The sequence below is a fragment of the Habropoda laboriosa genome, unplaced genomic scaffold (assembly GCF_001263275.1).
Source record: "Habropoda laboriosa isolate 0110345459 unplaced genomic scaffold, ASM126327v1 scaffold176, whole genome shotgun sequence".
Lineage (NCBI taxonomy): Eukaryota > Metazoa > Arthropoda > Insecta > Hymenoptera > Apidae > Habropoda > Habropoda laboriosa.
This window is the reverse complement of record NW_017100321.1, coordinates 1,476,305-1,498,706: the sequence shown is the minus strand read 5'-3', so window position 1 is coordinate 1,498,706 and position 22,402 is coordinate 1,476,305. Positions and strand designations below refer to the sequence as shown.

The window sequence follows — 22,402 nt, the reverse complement described above, 5'->3', positions numbered from 1 at the left end:
TAGTCGCAATATTGATAACTCGTTACTAGTAGTCGTGATTCTCGTTACGTATTACATGCGCCTATGTACAAAAAAAGAAAAAAAAAACAACGACGATCGAACGCCGTTCTAAGGCCTCTCTACCAAGTGTTCTATCGCTAATAGCGTTGACTAAGTGTATGCTCACGATCATTAAGGCACGATCGTCTCGAAGCTCCACGAAGTTTCTCGTATATCAGACGTGGACGCTCCAAATCTGTCCGGGATCAGACTACATTACCGTTCAGCTGTCGCAGTCCCACGAAAGGTGGTGTTCGTGTCGCACGAAGCAAATTCTAATCGTTCAGGTTGGATCAACACTTCCTTTTGTCCTGTAGAATCTGTTCCACGTCTGTTCCTCCAACGAGCACCGCATTTCAACCGGAAATTCAAATTAATTATGATTCTAAGTATTTATCCATTTGTATACTCTTTGTACCTTTTAGAAACATTGAAGTTTATTTGAAAATTTTTAGTTTTTTTTTTTTTATAATTGTTAGTTAATAAAAAAAATTAGTGCACCGATAAAAGTCGAATTATTGTTTATATGAATAAAGTATCTTTTTATCACATGACAGGAAAACTTACGAATCATAATTAAATACAAAAAATCACCGTATATTAAAACGCATAAACGTTAAATCACAATTTTCAGCGCAACGCAGGTCGCTCGTTTCCCGCTGTCTCGTCTTGAACCTGTTGACCATGTAAATCGTTGCAGCTTCGTGGTGTGTACGGTCTACTTGGAAAAAGTGCCGTATCAAAAGTGTTGAAAGCAAGCAGGCCTGCCAGCTGCCGCGGCTACGCATAAAACCGCTACCCCCGTTTTCTTCTCGTCTTTCATCCGCGATCGGATCACCACTCGTTTTCCGCAAGCTTGCCCAAATGGACACTCCAGACGCTTAGACTAGATCATAAAGAAATGCACAGAACGACAAATCCGTGACAAGTTCGCCACGATGCAGTTTAAAGGTTAACTTTTTTTTTACGGTCGAAGAGTTCAGATACCAAGCGTTTGAAAGAAAAAAAAAAATTAATTAAAAAATTAGAATATCCAATTAGAATGTATTTGAATTTTGCTTAATATACGGACTCATCGACTGAACTGCATTTTTTATCGTGTTCCCCTTCGTTGATTTTCGGTTTGCGAAATGAATTTTTCGCTCAAACGATATGAACCACTCGTGTCTCGTGTAAATATCGAAGTGTTAGAAGATTAGACACGAGTCCTTCCTTTTTCATTTTACTGTTCGTTTTCTTGGATGATAATGTAGAGAAGAGAAAATGGATTCCTGTGAACCGTCAGGCCTGGCGAAACAATTGAAATTGCGAAAATTATAGGTTAGAATTGTTATACAAATTTTTACAAATACTTCTATACTTCTATCTCTCTTCTATTATCCTCCTCTATTCGTCTACGAAAAGTTCTACTCCTTTTTATAATCACTTTCATCTATTCACGTATGCATAAAAAACTGACGCACACTTATGCACTCGCTCTAGTGACACACAGACACATACAAACACACACTCGATATCTACGGATGGCGACACTCAATTCGATCCTGATTCAATGCATACTCTTGCTCTACTTCGATCTTTCAAGTTTCTCATTACACTGATAAAAAACTTGCATCGAAGTTATAGCTGCGACTTTTCTATTCAGACACTTCGAGTTCGCCATTGAATAACTTAATGAATCTAACAATAAATAAGGCTTATAAGTTACGAAAATAATGTGCTTCTCCATCCTCTGAGGATTAGAAGAAGTCGATAAAGAGTTATCGAAAGCCGATGAGATTACAGGCCGTTATCAATCAAGAAGTCTCGCACGACCGTATTTAATTATTAACAATAACAATCGCGTTTAGTGGATATAGTGTCGGTAATAGCGGTGAATATTAAAAATAATAGCGATAATATTTATACTATTCAAAATAGTAATAAAAACATTAATAATAATAATAATAATTGTAATAATAATAATAATAATGACAATTCTAATGACAACGAATTTTCGATGACGATGAAGACGAACGATGATGAACAATGGTGATATGAAGCTAATGATAACGAGTAATGATCCATAATATTAACGATGTTAATATTAATAATAATAATCCATAATAAGTTGCATGGAGTTAATATAGTGCATATAAACGTTAGCGTGTTTTCGCGCTATAATGATAACTGATGCCACCATCGGACATTTACCGCCACGACTCTAAACTCTCCCCAGGTTTGTCCTCTTTCTTCGTCTGCTTTTCTCCCACTCTGTTTTCTCTCTCTCCCTCTCTTTCTCCCGATATAGCCGTCGTACCATGTATAATATATACGTATACAATGCGTCTATGTACGCATGTATGTGTGCGTGTCATGTGTGCATGTATGTTATGCGTGCATGGCTGCATGTGAATGCGAGAGGTCACTCGAAGATAGAGAGCGGTTGGCTTCCGGTCCGTTGATCCGTTGATGAGAGCCAATTGATTAATAAATGTCTGGTTGTGGGTGCTGCACGGGACTCCATAGCGAATAACCGAGCAAGCAAAGGGAATATATAAGTATAGCGTCTGACGAGAACGATCTACGTTCCTTCCTCTTTTGCCGTGCTCATGTTATATGTATTGTTTCGTTACTTATCGTTATTATTACAGCTTCCTGCGATAGCCACCGATCATTCCAAAGGCGAATCTTTCTGTTTCGCTGATTACCATCTTCCGCCTGCGATACAGTGTTCCCGAATAGATGTTCAGAACGAGCACCAATCGTTTTCATCTCTGATCTCCTTTTTCCTTTTTCCTAACGACGATATATATGTATATATGTATATATAGCTGTTGCGATGGATACCAATGCTTTACCGTCTCTCTTCAATTCTTTCTTTTCTTTTCAGAATGTTTCTTTAGCATGTTGATTCCACATAAATCTCGTGGAATCGTTATTACATAGAGTTTCAAGTACGAAGGAATAGCGTACAGTTCTCACGCGATCCGATCAGGAGCCGATAAAATTGGACAAACCCCAATGTACCGACTGAGGTAACTCGTGCATCTTATCTCGTCCAGATGGCCTCGTTAAATCCTGTTCTCGCGTAAATCGAATATTACCATCCATTCCTACTGTCTATCCTAATAATATTCTTCTCGTATCACATTCTGAATCGTTCATAACTCCTAAAAACTAGGATTTCGAACATATCTTTGAATCGATCTATCAATGACGCTGCAGGCGTCATGGAATCAGCTCTAATTCCCTTCTTAACGAGCTTTCCCCATTCGTATCTAACGATTCTGCGATACCGATTCACTCCCGTCACTTATCTCGCTGCTTCTCGCTCGGTCTGGAATCGCTTTGGAATAAAAGGCAGCGACAATGACGACGACGATGACGACTACGAAATAGCTAATCACGAATTCGATGACTACAGAGAGAAACAAGGCCCAGGAACGTGTTTCCGTGAACCAGGACACTGTTCGAAGGAGGCTTTGTGAGCAGCGGCCGGAAATACTGTTACGATGATGACGTCTCGCCCGGCGACACTGCACCGTGCAACAGTCATCGCCATCCGCCGCCACGTATTCGCCGCGTTTCATCTGATGCGCGATCGAGTTGCAGAGCGCCCGTGGGCAACGCTTCCTGTCGCATCTCACCTCGCCATTCTGCAAACAGTCCAAACATACGGCGAAATCCACGTTAGACCCGGCGCCATTTTTCACCCTTGCGTGTTTCATCGTTTCGACACGGATGTCGCTTTTTTCATCGGGCTAATCTTTTCTACCATTGGTGGAGTGGTTATTAGTGGTTATTGAGAGATGGAGACACCCTAACTATTATTTCTTTTTTTCCTCTATAATTTGTACCACTTTTTGAAATGTATTTGATCAAAGTGGGAAATATTCTTGTGATATCTGGATTATTTAGAGAGTTCGAATGACGAACGACTAAGATCGGTACACAATAGAATTCAACGGAACAAGAGGTATCAGACAGGAGTGATACTTTTTCTCTGTGTAATGCTTGTCCGCTCGCGCGATCCGTGGCCGCGTTCCATTTTCATCGTAATGCATGGACCCTTTTAATGGTCGGCCCAGGCGAACGAGTCCGGTTAAAGGTTTTCTCCTTAAAGGTCTGTGGTCGTGGCCGTGTCTGGATATCGCAACGAGGCTACCAGCGAGACTGCTTCTAACGAGTGTATATACCGCGTCGTGCGACCGTACGGGCAAAAATAAAGTGAGCCGTTTTTTCGACAAGACCTTCGCATAAATAATGAAACGCGAATGAAATTGCCCGTGAGACTTTCTTGTTCTTTCCTTAAAACGATCAATATGATATTAAAAATCGTTGAAAATATTTGAAATCATATAAAAAATTTTTAAACTTTTTAAACTTAGTGTCATAATTCTTATTCTAATAGCAATAGTAATTATTGAGGAGTATTGAAAAGTAAAAGAGCAATTGAAATGTTAAGAAAAAATGAAATGCTTTTTAAAATTAAGAAAACTGTAATGTGACGTAAGAGTGAGTTACAAGATGGCTGTCAGTCAGCTTTTCCGCCGATAAAGTCATAGGATATTGGTAGATTTACCATAAGGAAGGTGTAAGCGATCATTACCAATAGGTATCTTTTACAAGATAGATATCGCTAATGTTAAAACCTTCCATAACCTTGAACGACCTTTGTTCCAACTTGTAGAACACGTCTGGACAAGTGTCGTTGCACCGAAACCAAAGAAGGATACACGAGCCCGCGAAAAAAATCAAGGCGCCCCTGAAATTTACTGTACATTTCCATTCAAAAGAAAGTCGCTCCGGGTTTCATGGAAACCGGTTTTTCGTATTGTTTAAAAAAATACTTCGATGCTTCCATTGAGCGAATGACAAAGTAAGTTGATTGTAGAAAATTATTCCAATAGTATCTCCATTTTACTATTATTCATTTCTACGTAAATTATTAGTAATTTTTTAAGTTTCAAAATATTTTAAAAAGATATAAATAAAAATTCATAAAAAAGCAGAAACACGAGAGCTACTTAACCTAACCTAGTAGAAAATACGAACAAAATACTTTCGAGCAACAAATTTCTATTTCACGTGTACCAACTGACAAAATTTCCCTAGGAACCTAATATTCGATTCAAATATAATTAATCTGTCGTAGAAAAATTGGTGTTTCCTCTGAATAGTCGTAGTTGCATGGTTCACTTCGCGGTGATACCTTGGAAAGGTAGTAAAGATGTGTCTTCTGGATCGTGTCGGGCAGTAACTTCAAGCACGAACGGAATGCGGCTGATGAGGGGTTAAGAGCGATCGTGTAAACCGGAAATTGTCGCACTCGCCGAGTAAAGTACCCTGACGATCTCGCGCTACTAGTTCTCAACGGTACACACGTCCAACAAGAGCCACTTTATATTTATACAATACCAAAAGAAATCCATTATTACCCTTTGAAACTTCCAATATGCTCGATCTTTACGTTTTGTCGGTAATAAAGGACACTGTACGTATTTTTTCACGTTACAAATTGGTTGACTTTCCAGCTACAGGGTAGTAGAGGTTATATCCTTGTTGTGTGGCAGCTCGTGTAGTGTAAGAAGTGTTACTAATACATCACTCCTGGTACTCTGATAGTAGCAACTAGGCAATACTGTGATTCATATGTGAACATTTCCGCTAGAAGTGTCCGTGTGTACGTGTGGTAACAGGCGCAACTATGAATAGTATCTTATTTTCTTGTAGCTCCGCAAATTGTACCTGTACGAGTCATCAATTTTCCTGCGGCCACAAAGTGCATGAGTGTTCCCGAGATTGCAACTAATTTATTCGTAAGCCTAACCTAATGTTTGCGAGACTCCATAGGCTGTGATAAATCGAATTGGTGTGGTGACCACGTATCATACTGAATTTCTTACAACCTTCATACTCCATGCAGCAGAAAATTGCATTTGCTATTCATGTTTCTAATTTTACACGTCCTTGATGTATACTAATTCAATTAGGAGTATTAATTTTTACGTTTTCAAAATTACGTCAATTACCCTATATTCTATACACAATTTACATATACAAAAATCACACTAACCTAACCTATGTTTTCAATGCATAAATCTTCAAAAGTACACCGATTGGTAATGACTCAATCTACCCACAATTGCACCAATTGTTCACCAAATGCAACGTACACATTTATAATACTGATTTACTGGTGCAGAATTGCACCACTTGTGCCATACATGCAATTCATACATATGTTCACATATCGTGCTAATCCCTACAAATTGTATCGATGCTCTGGTGGCAACGGTTAGAACGATCGCTCTTCCCCCTCTATCGCCGTGGCGCGCAACTATAATCTCCAAAAATTTGTGGGGCACGTGCGCCACTACCGATCGAGAGGATTCACATTCCGCGCGGGAACAAGTGCTGGCCCGATTGGCGGCCGCAAAACCGTCACGATCCGGGAACGTTCATCTACGCTTTCAGGCGCCGACGCAATCTCATCTTCATCGCACTTATCGCGCGCGGTTAAAGAAAAAACGCTGGTAGACCGACCACAAAGAATCTTCGTTCGCTTTAGCGGCAGCGATGGCCTCGAGGCACTTCGAACACGTGATTTGAATTTTGAGCTTTAGATACATAAATTTGAGCTTCTTTTCTTATTATTTAAAAATGAGACATTTGAACAAGTTTTAAGAATTCTAAAAGCCCCTCCTCCTAGGGGGGGGGGGGATTATAATAATTTTTGGATTTAGGGAGAATAGAGTGAGTAATATTGTTTATAATTATTCAGTTTGAAAAAAAAGTTTTTAAAAATAGATATTTCTTCCAAGTTGCAAAAATTTTCGGATTGCATCAAATAATTGATCTTAATATAAAATATAAGTCTCACAAGGGTTTGTAATTTTGATTTATTAGAACAATTATTTAATTAGATTATACTCAAATCAGTCAGCTGAGTGTGATTAGTAGAAGGGAGAAAACACCCGTGAGATATGAGGTGCTGATTGTTAATATCGGTGCATAATTAGTTACGCTAGGCTAACCTGTAAAAATCAGTGGAACATGAAAACGACTGCTACCTGGAAACAGGATAGGACAATCATTTACATGAACCAAGTATCTCTCAATTATGTCTACTATATTCTACATTTCCGACAAATAAAACCTTCAAATTTTTCTTGACATTTTTGACGTTATCAGTTATTAATTAAATAATAATTCGACTATTGCACTCTGTCAAAATCCTCAAAATCCCTAGAACTCCCTAGACCCATGAAATTTAATTATAATTCTCCAACCTTAACGAACGTCGAAGCGCCTCAAAAGCGCCGTTAGGCAGGAAAATTTGCAACATAGGAACGAAGACGATCGTCGTCTATTGGCCAGTGGTTCTCACCTTGCACCTGCACTTTACGCACTTCATCTCTCCGTGCGAGTGAACCCGTGGATGCCACTCCATCCCGTTCTCGTATGGACCACCAAGGGGATACTTGCAGCCGCCGGAAGCCAATATCTCCTCGGCTGTACGTCTGGTGGACAGCGCCGCCTGATCCCGCGGCAGTCGCGTGGTGTCGCCCACGACGCCAGCGTTCGCAGTGCTGGGCGTCGTCGCAGGACACTGCCTGCAGCAGGCCTTCTTGCTGGGTCTGAAGGCGATCGTCTCGTCGCAGTCCAATGGCGGACACTGCACCCGTGGACACTTCACCTCCAGCGTGACGGGCTGCAAGATAAATGGGATCCTCAGTCGATACGTAATGCCGCGTTCGTATTGCTATTATTGGAACATGGAGTCGTTTTTTGTCTGGGTTTTAAAAAGAACATGGTTGTATTTGTGGTAGAGATCGAAGAATTGGAAATCGATGTCGAGTTAGGTTAGGATAGTAGAATAGCTAGTTTCCTTCTTAGGTAGACATTGTACTATCTTATTGAAATAAAGTAAAAAAATTCTTTCATTGCATGAGAAGATTATAAAGAAGTTCGTATCCTAATCTATTATGTACTAGATGTGTTAAGCCTAAAAATTGGACATACGTCAATACCCGTCTCTCAGACTAACCTACTATGGGATTAAAATGAAACTAGAAGTGATAAAAATATTTTACATAATAAAATTCTACAAAAAGAGATACCAGGGCGATAAGGTCAAGTAAAACACCCAGTATATCAGCTTCTGATTTGTCAACGCGAACGAGCGCGTTATCCAGCATCAGACGTCCCCCCAGTAACACGCACGGGTCTGGTCAAGCGCAATTTAAGTGACAAGCCGCGGATCAAAACGAACGTCTTATCTCCGGTAATGAACATGACTCGGTGCAACGTGTTTCAGGCATGACTTCAAACAATTCGCTAATATCTATTTAGAAAGGCCTGTCACTGATTGCCGATCACCACACCGCGCAACACGGAGCTCCCTTTTCATGACTCGGCAGAGAGCAACCGCATTCTTCTGGCGCAACGAACTCGCGCACACGCACTCGTGCGCATGCGCGTCCGTGCACTCCAGTGTCTGGTTGGATTTTTCATTCGCGCGCGGGCCTTTTATAAAAGCCTATTGCCTACGAGAGAGCCGTATTATAATATATGTCGCAGGATCGACGCCTGATGTTGGAATATCGTTACGAAACCCCACTGGCCAACCGCGAGAGACCAGAGAGTGAACGTATGGTAAAGAGGTAAACAAAGAATCTGGAAAAAGTCAGGCCACCGCTGGAATTCGAACCGTCGTGCCTCGCGCGTTTCAACTCCCTGTTCCGCGTCTCGGTACCATTTAAATTCCAACACGTTTCGAAATTCGACCTAAGGTTAAAGAACGCTCACGTTACCTCTTATTATGGCGCCACCGAGGGAAAATCGGTAAGAGAAATCCTGAGTAGTTGTTCACAGATCAATTGTGCTGGGTATTTTGTAATAGACGAATTTTTTTATAAGGTTTTATTTCTGGAAAAAGTGATTTTCATTTAAATTGCGATTTTAAAGAAATATAGAATACAGTCTACAGTCAGACGAGAGCTCAACCCTGTCTCCCACTCTAAAGATAAGCATAACATGATGTGAATGATGTGACGAGTGTCGTTCAGTCGGTAACCTCGAGTGATCAATTAATTCCGTATCGACAGTAACAAGAAAAGAATAGTAAATAAAGTAGTGTTTCAAAGCTTACGTCACAAGTGCAGACTGCGCATGTATCGAATCCTACAGGTGGCAAATATGGATGCCACGACGCCCCTGGTAAGTGGAACTGACCAGCCAAAGTACAGCCTCTTGTCACCGAGCTAATATTCTTCCCCGTCGCGTTCATGTTGATCCCCGGACCTGTTCACACAGAAACCACACAAAATTCCATTGTATTACTACATTCATTCTTATCTAGAAAGTGACAAAATAAAGATCGTAAAACAACAATTTACCATAGGATTTCTCTTATTCCCTTGTTTCACTTGTTTTTCATGTATCTCACATTGTAAGTCAAAAGCTATCTACAAGACAATCTTCCAGGAAACCAGTGGCAATATAAATGTCACGTTTATCTAAAACGAATTCCTACCGGTAGAGCTTCTAAGGATAAATAGCGCAACAAATAGTGAGAACCGGACGAAGGGAACACCGTAGCCGATTTAATTAGATACAGTAGAACGTCAATGTATCGAGAAGATCGAATCTGAAGAAGATGACGGATTGCTTTAATTCGATTCCACCGGAAAAGTTTTTCTCGACTGGTTGTTGCCTGCGGATACGTCTTTATCTGTTTGAATGCGTTAAACGAAGGCAGCTTCCGATTTGTCTGACCGATTAATCGACTGTGAAACGGGAGGAACACTTGAACTGGACCGTTTCACTGTTCCTTCGCGTCGGACGTACCCGATCATTCCCGATGGAAACTGATGACGAAACAAGCCTGGCTAATAGGATTCTAACCCTGAACCGGTAGAATGATGTGGTTGTCGTGTAATTGATTAAGAGGACTTCAATTGATTTCGATTAAAAGGAGTGCTCGAAGGCACGTACTTCGCCTGATTAAGTATAGTGATATTCCATCATGGGATTAACTTGTTAAGAGTGAAGACGTGTCTCGATATTTTGGTCACGTGAACAGAGAGGTTAGGTACCGTGAGAAATTTGTTTTACTAATTCAAATTACAACTCACTTGAAATATAATCTTCTAACATTTGAAATAATTTAAGATAGACATTGTGACCTAAAAATTGATGTTTGCAATTTTAAAAAATTGCAAAAAGAATCTAACAAACATTACGATCGATTCTCGGTATTTTACTAACAAAAACTATCGGTGACAGGTGAAAACGAACAAGCTGCGAAATAATTCGCCCCGTGTATCGCGATCGATAAGCGATCGTGTAATTTAAACGGGATCGTAGATAGGCGTAACTAATTCTACGCGATTACTTTCATGGAGCGTGTCACGGGTAATCGGATTTAATATCGACACCGTCGAAAGGGAAGGATAATTAATCCGGCGTATGCCACGTGTTATTCAGGGTTACAAGGATTTTACTCCCATCTTTGATAATGTAATTCCAAAAGATTGGGTAATTTTAAAAAACGTAAGAAAATACAAAAACTCCATTGGTAAATATGAACAAATATGACAAATTAAACATTTCTTAAAAAAATAAGTTAAAATAAAATTATTAGTCATATGAGCGAATAAAACTTCTAGCTATAGTGAAGAGTGCAGTTTTTAACGCTTCAAAGTTAGGTGCTCTTCCCATCATCCCAGCCATAGCTTTCCTGATACGCCATCTTAGAAGCCTCTAACCTCTACTTACATTTATTACTTTTTTTAAGCACTTTGCATTAAACAAAAAGACCGTTTTTCCACAACGAAATATTTTCTCATTTGAACAATTATTCTCTCTTTCTTCAAAATGAAAGTTATATAAAATTATTTAAAAGAAAGTATCATACCTGAACAAATAGGACAACAATGACCAGGGGCAGGCTTCAACTGCTTATCCTGAGGACAAGTGAGTGCTGGACAAAGTACTCGGTCGCACTGTGCCAGTCCACGGTAACAATGGCACATGGAGCACGGATCAGTGCTAGAAGTCCATTGCGTACCCTCCTCGTAGAACCTAGTCTCATGGAAACATGCGCTCGTCTCCATATCCGACCTGGGTGGTTGAAGATTATACGCAACCACTGAAGCCACATCGTTATCCGCACAATGAGGAAGACAGCTGAGTGGCGCTCTAGCCTTGAACCGAGCCTTTAGAATCCTTTCAGCTTGGCTGTCAGTCACTTCAAGAAAGCCAATACCAGACTCTATTCTGTACAATTCAGCTGGTGAGAGTCCAGTGACAGAACCTTCCAAAACATAACCAGAGAACTCTTCCAGTAATTTCCTTGCAACAGGTGCTCCCTGTGCTAGTAAAGGTTTCGTTTCCAGATACAGTCTAAAGCTACGCGGTTCATGATTACTATTGGAAGACGTTTGAGGGAAGCCAGCAATTTCTAGCTCATAGTGTAAAGAACAGTCTGAATCCACAGCTGTCCAGACTAGACCAACTGGACCAGATTGTACAGGTTCCTGAGGCAATCTTCTAAGTAGTACAGGTGCAGCAGTGTCTCTAGCATCAGCTACAGGTCTCTGCAGCAGTCGACCACGCAACATGGAACCTACATGAGAAGCTGCAACCACTGCTAGCTCACCATTGAACAATGGTTCAAGCAAACGTGGTCCTGGACGGTCTAGAGAGCCATTAGCTAAGCCACCTATTAGAGAAGGTGTCAGATCTTCCAGTTCGGTGCGACGTTTGCCCCCTTCGTCTACTAGAGTCACCAGAGGACTCTCTTCTTCCAATCCAATCAGCTGAACGCCATAACGCAATGATCCAGCTCGATCTAGGAACGCCCAGGCTAATCCAGAGGCTGCTGAAGGTGTTTCTGATAAAAGTAGGGTCTGATATATTTCACAATTAGCTCGTGGACCCACTACACCAACTAATTTTAAAGCTTGTGGATCCTTCCTAGACATTATGCTAATAGAAAGTTTGCCTCTTGTCAATAAACGAAGATCCGCCCCCAACAGGGTACTTCGAACTTCTCCAAAGTTTAATTCGTTCGATGGCTTTTTCACTATGATTTCTTCACGCAAAACCACGTAGTCTTTCTCCATATGTTCCAACTGCACTATCAGAGGTACATCGGCCACATCGTTAGGCAGGAAGACTCCATTGAATACTAAAGATACGTGGATAGATGGCGCTGATGCTGATGAAGCTGATACTATGGCGGTTGCTCCTGCACCTGACATCAGAGAACGGTCCACTCCCATTGTTGGTTCCAGTAAAGCAGAATACTGTTCTGTAGATAAGGCACGATAACGAGATAACTGTCCAGTCAAGGTGGCTGATGGCTCCCATATAAAAGACACATGAAGACGTTCCTCGCGTAGTAACTTCCGGTAATCACGGGGAACCCTCCTCCAAACACCACAAAGTTTCCCCGTTGCATTTTGGTATACACCTCCGATGGTATCGATTGTCTGCTCCTCTAGAATGCTACCTGAACCGTCGACGAATTGTATGTTTCTCGGTCGAGGTGTCGACGTCGATAAGTAGAAGGAATAGTATAAGTTCTTGCGGTGAAAAGTGAAGCGACCAGTAGCCAAGTAGTTGTAGGCACTGTTGTACATTGATGTTGGACTTGGCTCATCGCGACGCAGAGCTTGAGATGTTCTGCCTGTCAACAGTGTCCCGAAATCTGGAAAAATGTCAAGGGTAAGACTTGAACGGAAATTGGAATGGATTGAGTGAGTAGAAGAATGGTAGGGACAGTTACGTTTCAGGCTTTGCTCCTCTTCTTCGGATGTTAATTGTGTCGGCAAATCCTGCACTATGTCCGTACCTAAAACATGGTAGAATGTCTGTCATATTTGGGAATTTATTTTCAAGTGTAGCATTGCAAAGAGTGATTCATTATTTTAATACTGTATTAAACGTGAAACGTATTGAAATGTTATATATAATTCACATATTATAATTCTTAATGTTTACAAATGCAGATAAACGAAGAATAAAAATTGTTTTATTAATATTATTCAAGAAAAATGTAGAAATCGCCGCCATCGGGGACTCCGATTTTCCACGACGCGCGCATATACGATGAACGAGCCGTGAGGCATTGAGAAGAGAGCGTAGTTAGGAAAAAAAAAATTGTTTTATTGCCTCGTAAAAGGATCGCTCGCGCGCGCCACCGTCGCCGGAACTCCCTCCCTCTGGCGAGAAACTTCTCGTTAAAGTTCATTTCTTAAGGAGCAGTGATATACGCCGGGGTTTTATGCCGCCCGGCATAACCGCCCATATCGAACCTCTCCCGCCGCTAAAAATCCAACGTGGCGACCGCAGAGAGAAGAAGAGATGCATCGCTCTTTCTCCGCCCTTTCCACGCCATCGACGAGGATAATGGACGCGTGTATATGTATACACGTATCCGAGCTCGCGTGTCGCGTCGTCGATCGTGAAGTCGGAAGACTTCGCGTGGTGGCGTATCGATTATAAGGCGGCGGCACACCAAGTAGCCCGAGAGCTCGGACATAAAACAAAAATAATAACCAACGGAGAAAGGATATATAGGGTGAGGGGGGAAGAGGAAAGATGGCGGGAGGGGAGAGAGAGACAGAGAGAGAGAGAGAGAGAGAGAGAGAGAGAGAGAGAGAGAGAGAGAGTCGAGAAGAATAAAGAGAGATGAAGAAGATGGTATTGGAAAGAGCGGGACAGACAGAGTGAATCCTCATTCAGTCTGCGATGTGTGTACGAACCATAAAGAATGCCCGTGGGGTAGGAAAAGAGGCGGCTGGCGCCAACCACCGCTACTTTGAATGTTGCTTTTATGGCGCATACCGCGCCGGTCCAGCCGCACGGATACGTTAATTGGTATACGTACAGTACGAACCAGTGACAGCCACCAACAACCATGGAACATCACGAAGCGCCGTTTCACCTTTCTACCCGTCGTTTCCTGCCTCCTAACCCCGAGGATTTACGGATATTCGCTTTCACAGTAATATCTCGACTGCACGTTTTTCCACTAATCCGTTTCGTTTTTCACTATTTCACGCAGAACTTTTTTCTACTATGAGTAGCAGCGATATGAAGGTTTTACGAAGACTGTTATATTAACTGACCTTTGATTGTATTTCAAATTCAAATATAAATCGAAAATTTTTAAATTCAAATGCAAAATGTAACACTATATACATCGGTTCTACTCCATTATTATTTTTAAACTGCTTAAAACATAAAATAAATTAAAAACAAGTTATGGAGACGAAGTGATCATGGATTTCATGTACTGTACCGACGGAGAGCCATGTGGCCCGTGGCGCCTCGCTTCTTTATCTCCTGTGCATTAGGAGCCAAATGAGATGTCAAAAAAGCTGCACGTTCCGATGAATTACGTCAGTCTGGCGCGTTCACGTAGCCATCAATGTTCGTAATCAACGCGAAAGATGACGCCAGTAATGGCGTACATTGATTACCATCATACATTTATTCAACCAATGACAATATTTTCTGTATACCATTCTATATCCATCGCACACCTTCCTAAATACCTTCCATTTAAGTGTACAGTACATTCTATAACCTTCAAATTTTATTACCGTTCTTGTCGACGGAGATAATAATTTTTTTTTTTTTCATTCCAAGGAACAATAAATGCAAATTTCAGTAACATAGTTGGGAAAAATAACAGGGTTAGATTTTTTTTAAAACTAAGGGGCGTATAGATTACAGAATTTATGGCAGTTGGTTGTGACTAGAAAAAGCATTATGGCCAATTTAGTGACATTCACACGAGAATCGACACTTCACGCAGTACACGTTTGACTGAAGGTCGGTCGTTATTCAGGATTAAACCGTGCTCGTGAAAACGCCGCCAAAATCAGCGGTGTCTAGCCTAAACTGGCTGCCTTTCACATTCACCGAAATACCAATCCTATCTAACCTCACCTATTTTTCCTGTATTTTACAACCTTCTAAACACGTTTACTTAACACTCTACAGAAAATCCTCAAACTAAACCTACGTAAGAATAAACCAAACAAAGAACTAATTTTTTCAATGCATATATTCCTATTACGCACATCAAACATGAAGGAAATGCCACCCAATCAGTCACTAGCCACCCCTCACGCTGTCCCGTAATTTTTTCACGAGAGATCACTTGTTTTTCATTCCTAGGCGGCGTCCTCACGAGGCGAGAAATTAGCGAAAATTCAAGCGACATCTCGATACCATGTTAGCGCCAGTGTAACCGTGAATGATCGCAATCAGAGACGGTCACGGGGCCCCCAGACAAAAAAACGACCGAAACGGTGCCACTTTTAAATGATCTACCATAATTCCTGGGACAGTGCAGTATATATTAACACAACGCGATGCTAACAGTTGATCGTGAATATTTTTCTCCCTCTCGGTGTCGGACCCTTGGGTGCCCTTTTCCTGGGAGTGGAGGGATTCAAACAAGTTTCGTCATTATCCGTCGAATGGGTCTCCTTTCGTGTCTCCCCTGCCAACATCCGGGACACGGGTTGTCGTTCGTCGTTTCGAGCCGATGAGAATCGATGTGACAGTCCAATCGACGGGCTCACGGGTCACAGTTTCTTTTCGAGGAACGTAAAAGGGAGACGCGAATGAGCGAGCGCGCACGCGCGTATTCGTAATCGTAAGCGGTTTCACCTTCCATCAGCAGGGGGCAACGAGCCTGACAGACGACGACACGAACACGACTACGATGACGGGGTGGGATAAAGGGGGAACACGGATACACGAAAAGGAATTTTTGCACGCTCTGCAACTTTATGCTATTAACTGCTTCGTAACGCTCGCACGTGGGCCGAGAAGGTCGATTGCCTAGGGAATTTTTTGTCTAGTGGTTTATATGATCATATATCACGGCGTCTCTTTCTCTCTCTCTCTTTCTCAAGTTATTTTAAGTTGGTTATTTTTGAATTGCTTAATATCACTTAAGAATGAAAGAGACACACACATACACGATTGGTAATTGTGTAACTTTCTGTCCCTATGTGTATGAAATTGAGGTTATGATTAATGGTTATCCGAAATTCACATCTGGAACGCTCATTTTCCATTGTATTCATATACACGAAACGTATTTAGTTTGAATGCATTCACAAATTAGCTATAATAAGCTGGTAAGTCTGTAAGACCACCATATCGAGATGACCTTTTCGAATCTGGTTTTTGCAGGGTACTGACCGTGTCAGATGGGTGGAAACGATAGATACTCGGGCAAGGAACTCACGAATGAGAAACGTAACGCGGGTATCGCCATAACGCTCGTAACGCGACATGCGGCTGAATTGTTAAACGCGATAAATAGCGGGCCCGCGTTCAAGACTAATACACGTCATGCCATACGAGGCAACCGGCAAATTTCTCTGTACGGGATTTGTTCTTACGCCATGTATTTATTATTGGTCACTTGGACGCGATACCATGTCCGTTTTCTCCGTGCTACCAATACACGCATTAATTCGACAAGAGAAAAACCATTGCTATTCGCATAGTTCTGTTATATACCCATACATCGTAGTAAAAATAAAAGCACGGAGTTGTAAAATAAATCGTTCGTAACCATGGTAGCCGGTAACATAATGAGAAAGTAGTCAACTAAAGTTGTGCGTATGATTTCCAACTCGGGAAATAAGTAACGGGTGGACGTAAACATTCTAGGGATTTTTACGCGCGGAGGTTGACCCGGCTGGAATCCGGTACAATTAGTTTTCCCTACCCCCTGTTTTAATCACTTTCAAAACGCGCTACTATTTATTACCACTCAGGAAAATGTCGATCAATAGAATAAATAGCCATTAAAAAACATTAATGTAAAACGCATTGCTGAAAACATTAGCTCCCAACACAGAGCAATCTAAAGTGCGCGAGATACATACTACCAACCAACGAGGAGAGTGTCGTTGACAAACACACTAAAAAAAAAAAAGTGGAAGAAGAAAAACGGGTCAGACACGAAATTAGCGACGATGAAGCATCCATGAGGATAAAGAGCACAACGCAAAGAGAAACTATAAGAGGTGACCAAGAGGAGAAGAGTACAGTAGCGGAGAGGATGGTCAACATTGGAGGAGGAACGGTTAGCGATCATCTGCCCCTCCTCCTACGCTGTTTTCCCCGCGACCTTCCAACCCTCCCTCCAGGTCTCGTCTCCACGTCTATTCTCATTCCCGCGCGCGTTATGCCCGATCATTACGTATGCTAATATTTACATTTAGATTGCACGGCTTAATCGAAGTGACGCCATGCGGTAATATAGCCGGCGCCATGGCGCTAAACCGTGGCGCCCGACCACTCTCTCCCTCACTCTCTCGCGCTCACACGGTCTCCCGACCACCAACCTTCTCTACTCCTCTTCCTCTCCTCCTCATCGTACCATTCACTACTCTTTTTCTCTGCCCATGCTGCCGGTTAATTCGGTCTCTCTCACGGCTTGTTATTTCGCTTATCTGCCACACGCTGCTGCGTGTCCCACGAGGCGATCACAGGGTGGCACTGTGCGCGCTCCGCTGAGAAATTGATTCGCCATCTTTTCTCAACGCAACAAGCACGTACATGTCACAGACACGACACGAGGGCGTCGTAAATCTTTGTGCATTATTATTTCGAACGGTCGAGAGGTTTAAAAGTGTTAATGAGATAAATTTGCAATCATGGTAAATTCAACGAATCTTCATGGGTGAGTCCATCACGTAAGCGATACGTTTACCGAATTACAGATATGGCGCACTGAATCACATAGAGCGGTTAGAAGCATACTAAATCGCTAAGGCTATGGTAAACAACCAATAGTTTCACGTCGATAGTCCCCGATACACTGTTAATTACACCTAATTATAAGTTTTACGCGAGTCTCTACCTTTCTTGTTGCCAACTGCGAAAATGGTGTAACAACGTTACTGGACGAACCGCGCAGGTTCGTACCGTTCGCATTTCTCATTCGCCAGATTGCGTGTGACGAAATATAATATGGGAAAAAATACACGTAGATAAAAGGAGCGTGCAATTCTTCTATATTGCAAGATAAAGAAATCTCCGTTTCCTCTCCACCCCTGGAATGGAAATAGAAAGCCAACGGACAATGACAGCGGACTTGTCCCCGGTTAATAAATGCGAGCCCGCTAATTGATTCTAAGTAACCAATAAATTGCACTGCCCACATTGTAAAAGCGTTATGGCGGACGCATGCGCGCGCGTGTGTGGTCGAGCAGCGCTATCTTTTCTCCGACGGTGTATTTCGTCCATTTTTCCTCGAGGCCGCTTGTCTGTCGGCCGATGCACTATCGTAAAAGCCCGCGCTTTTCCTGACTCCGTGAAAAACGGCGGTCTTAATCGACGAGGTGATGATAGCGTGGTTGAGTATCGAGACGGATATTGCGAGAGTATCGTGATATCGATGCAATAAATTGTGAATCTTAAGGAGGATACTTCAATGTGAGAACACACATTTTAGGTTGACACGTAGTAGTACGTGCTAGATCTTGCTGGGTATTATGGTGATATACACAGTGTTTAGTTATGTTAACGTTTCTAACCTAAATCTAACGTTATATTTTCTACAAGAAAAATAAGAAGAAAAACATTAGCAAATAGCAATTAAATGCTAACGCAAGTAGTTGACAAAACATTCCAAGAAAAATGCTTCGCAAAAAAACGTCACTATTACGCAGATTATTTTAATAACAAATTATCAGAGATCTGAACCAAGTAATAATCATAGAAAAACGTGATTATTAAAACAACAGACAGTTTTCTCTATAACATCATTTCTATTTTGCGACATAGTTTCTCGTTACAAAAATTTGCTATGCTCGTAGAAGTTTGTTACCGACGGTGAACGAAACAAAAAAAAACTTCATAAAAGGTGGGAACAATTTTCCTATTTGTAAATAAAACATAGGATTCCTGGCACGTACATATCAAGTACGAGACAGTTTTTTCTAAAACGTCCCGAAGTCACTTTAAATGCAACATCTTGTTTCTTCTGCTCATGTCGATTATCTCATAATCGGCTAAATACGACGTTTATGATAATATACTACCATTATAGTAATAGATAGTCAATCAAAGTATAATTCAACCGAGAAACGACATCTTTTTTGTGAATTCGCTTACGTGTACGAAGTAAATTTAATGTTTATCAAACGACTGGCTGCTTCGTCAAATTGCCCGAACCATAATTCCATCTTTCATCGTCTTCTTGTTGTTCTATTTTTATTCGACACGTTTAACACGGACCACTTTTTCACTTCGAAGTAATAGAAAATAATATATAATTCAAATTCAGCTTACGATAATAACGCGTATCCTGATTAATATCCTACAAAGTATTTTTCAACAACGATAAAAATATCGCGTTAGATTTATAGGTTAAACACGAACACTTGCCCACCACGTTGCCTTTATACATACAAAAAGCTCGTTGCACTCGATCAGAATACCGTTCACAAGAGAGTGCTAAATCCTCGGCCTTCATTTTTCGCCGTTTCCACTTAAAAACCACAAGAATTGGCGCAAGCATTCCGAACATTTCATGTATTCCATCCGCATTCTACGGCGATTAACGGCGACATAGAAATCGGCCGAAGAAAGGCGTTGGGCGAGTGTACACAAAGAATTTGGCCTGTGCTATTCCAGTGAAAGTTGCACATCTGCGAGATAATGTTCCGCATGGAGCACGAACGAGATAACGGACGCAGAACGAGCAAATTCTATACATCAACGCGTATGGCACAGTAACTCTGACCACATGACCTGTTTTATTAGACTGTGTACGAACTTTCCTACCCTGGTTTCACTGGTGGTGTAGCCAATCACAGCTAGGAACCGTCAACGAAAAGAAACATGGATTCCTAGGCCAGAACCAATCAGAACGCGATAAACAAGACAGAGTGGTCAACTGCCCTCGAGAACGAAAACATTGAAACATAAAACACAACACGCCACGGTGTGTAACGGAAAAAAAAAACATCAGAGAAAAAGAAGCACGATTCTCTGTGAAAAAAAGAAGCATAAGCAGAGTCTCTCATTTCGTGGCGCTCTCTTAAAGAAAAAGAGTTGCATACGCGTTGATCCGCTAATCCCTTAATAAGAGCACTCGAGAGCGTTGAGGAAATAATAAAAGTGAAGGTACCGGCGATAACGGTCGACCATGATTATATGGCATTGCAAATACAATTATCGGGTCGATCGACACGATATAGAGAGGCGCTCTTCGAAGAAGCTCGAAGAAGAGAGAGAAAGAGAGGGCACCGTTAAGATCGATAAAGACAAAGATACGGACAAAAGAGGCGGTGATCATTGATAAATGATTTATGCAAGCCACTTGACTCTCATTAATGCCCACAGTTCTCTCTCAATACGTTGTGTCTATATCCTTTCGTGATGTTTACGAGCCACGATCGTTTTAACTTTGCTGGTAGTCACTAAACTCTTCTTTTTATTGCCATTTTTTGTCGTTTGAAATGTTTATAGTAGTTGATAGTCTGAAGAAGTATCGACAGTGTATATTTTAACTTCGACGGGTAAGTATTCTGATAAATATAATAGAACTAGGTAGTCGGGTGGTGAATATTTTTCTTCTTTAAATGTAACATTAAGGACTACGTTCAGATAATCAGTGACTGTCAGGTGAAAACACACGTGTTCCTTTGAAACTGTGATCGATACACGAGTCTCAGGATCATATTACGGCAATTCCCTTATCTCTGAGATACCGTCGCGTTAAGTAATGACAAGCCACTATATTTTCTCATAGTATACTATGCAACTCGCAGGTGTAAGCTGTCCAATGACACGTCTTTATATAGGTGTCACTAGTGTCACTTTTTTTTTCTTTTTTAACCCGATGGTATACGTGTCTGATGTTAAGTATATACAGAAAAAACAGTGTTACTTACTGAAATCACCCGGACAAGATTTGCAGCATCGGCCTGGAAGCAGAACAGGCTCTTTACACGTGAGTTCCGGACATTCGTTCTTGATGTTACGGCACTGGACTCTCGCCACGATTCGCCGTTTCTTTTGCACCTGAAACCCAGAATACATTCTTATGAATAGAATGCTTAAAAAATTACCGAAACCGTAATAAACGAAATTTCAATTTAAAATTTAAATATTTAAAAAATATTCGTTAGAAAATTAGAAGTGGGACAAAAAAATTTAGAAAACAATGTAATGAAGTTAATCATTATGCAAACATTAACAAACGCTAATTAGCTATTTTTCTTTCTCAACCATGCGAATTCCAGCGAGTTTCCCTATCAGCCTGTTCATACTACTGGACACGTTCGAAAGTGTGATTGTAATGTTTTCGTAGCTGTAAACGTGCTCACATGTTTATTACTCCTTTACGCATCGCTGACGATAGTTGTAACGTTTACATATATACACATCATGCATAAATCTATCGACAAGTAATTGGTAGGTGTTATTGATCACAAAGGACTCGTTTATCACGGTCAATGGTGTCATTATTCGCGATACGATTTACACTACTCCCGTCTAATATAAATTATCGTTTAACGTCTCTGTCGGTTACCAACTTTCCAAGGGTTTCGCGTGAAAAAGAATGGCTCACCCTATCGCGACTATTTCGAACCGTGTCAATGGCGGCGTTGTTACCGATGCGTGTTCTACAATACCCGCATGTCTTATAAATTCATATTCCATGGCTTTGTATGTTCGCCACTTTCTACTATAGATCTGTCGTTTCTGGTCAAAGGTATTTCTCTTTTCAGACATCTTACTCGTGCAAGCTAACCGTGTAGTTCTTTACGACGCATTCATTGCACAATGGTGCGATTCAATTCGTGAACTATGAATATTTATCTAAGAAAAGTTCGTTGTTTTGTACATTTTTCTAAAGACAATAGTGTCTACTGAAATTTTAACTAGGATACAGAAATCCTCTGGTAGCAAGTAAGAACGTACGGCCATATTTTACACACTCTGAGTAGTACCAGCTTTCTAAATAATTTTTTTTAATAACTGAAAAAAAAAGTATTGTCGCTGTTCAGAAAATTATGAATATACATTTCGTTTGGTTATCTTTATTCACCGGTCAGAGAATACCGTGTGTAAAAGTCTTAAAGTAAAACTGGCGGCGACGGCGATGTTTCAGTGATCCGACGGACACGCGTCGACCGGTCGATAAATATCCAACTTTAGAGCAGATTTGCGGCGCCTAGTTATCTCTGGGTGTGAAAAGCCAATCTCGAGAGATTCTTTTTCAACGACGCGCCGACTGAAGGGAAAGGATAAGAGATCGGAGAGGGTTCCAGTTACAGCGGGTCGAGAGCAGAAATTAAGTTCAGGGTTTTATAGAGCT

At 41.3% G+C, this 22,402-nt stretch overlaps 1 protein-coding gene across 1 annotated transcript in view; it reads right to left on the bottom strand.

Annotated features, from left to right (window-relative positions):
* Positions 1-1,606: 1,606 nt before the first annotated feature.
* The window catches only part of LOC108574218 (dorsal-ventral patterning protein Sog), a 67,454-nt gene continuing 46,658 nt past the window's right edge, over positions 1,607-22,402 (bottom strand). Inside the window, exons 3-9 of the mRNA XM_017936753.1 lie at positions 20,973-21,102; positions 12,818-12,883; positions 10,943-12,739; positions 9,176-9,327; positions 7,412-7,735; positions 3,527-3,677; positions 1,607-1,719 (exon numbers count right to left, since the gene is read on the bottom strand). Of these exons, the coding sequence (XP_017792242.1) occupies positions 1,607-1,719; positions 3,527-3,677; positions 7,412-7,735; positions 9,176-9,327; positions 10,943-12,739; positions 12,818-12,883; positions 20,973-21,102 (2,733 nt within the window). The remainder of the gene's footprint in view (positions 1,720-3,526; positions 3,678-7,411; positions 7,736-9,175; positions 9,328-10,942; positions 12,740-12,817; positions 12,884-20,972; positions 21,103-22,402) is intronic.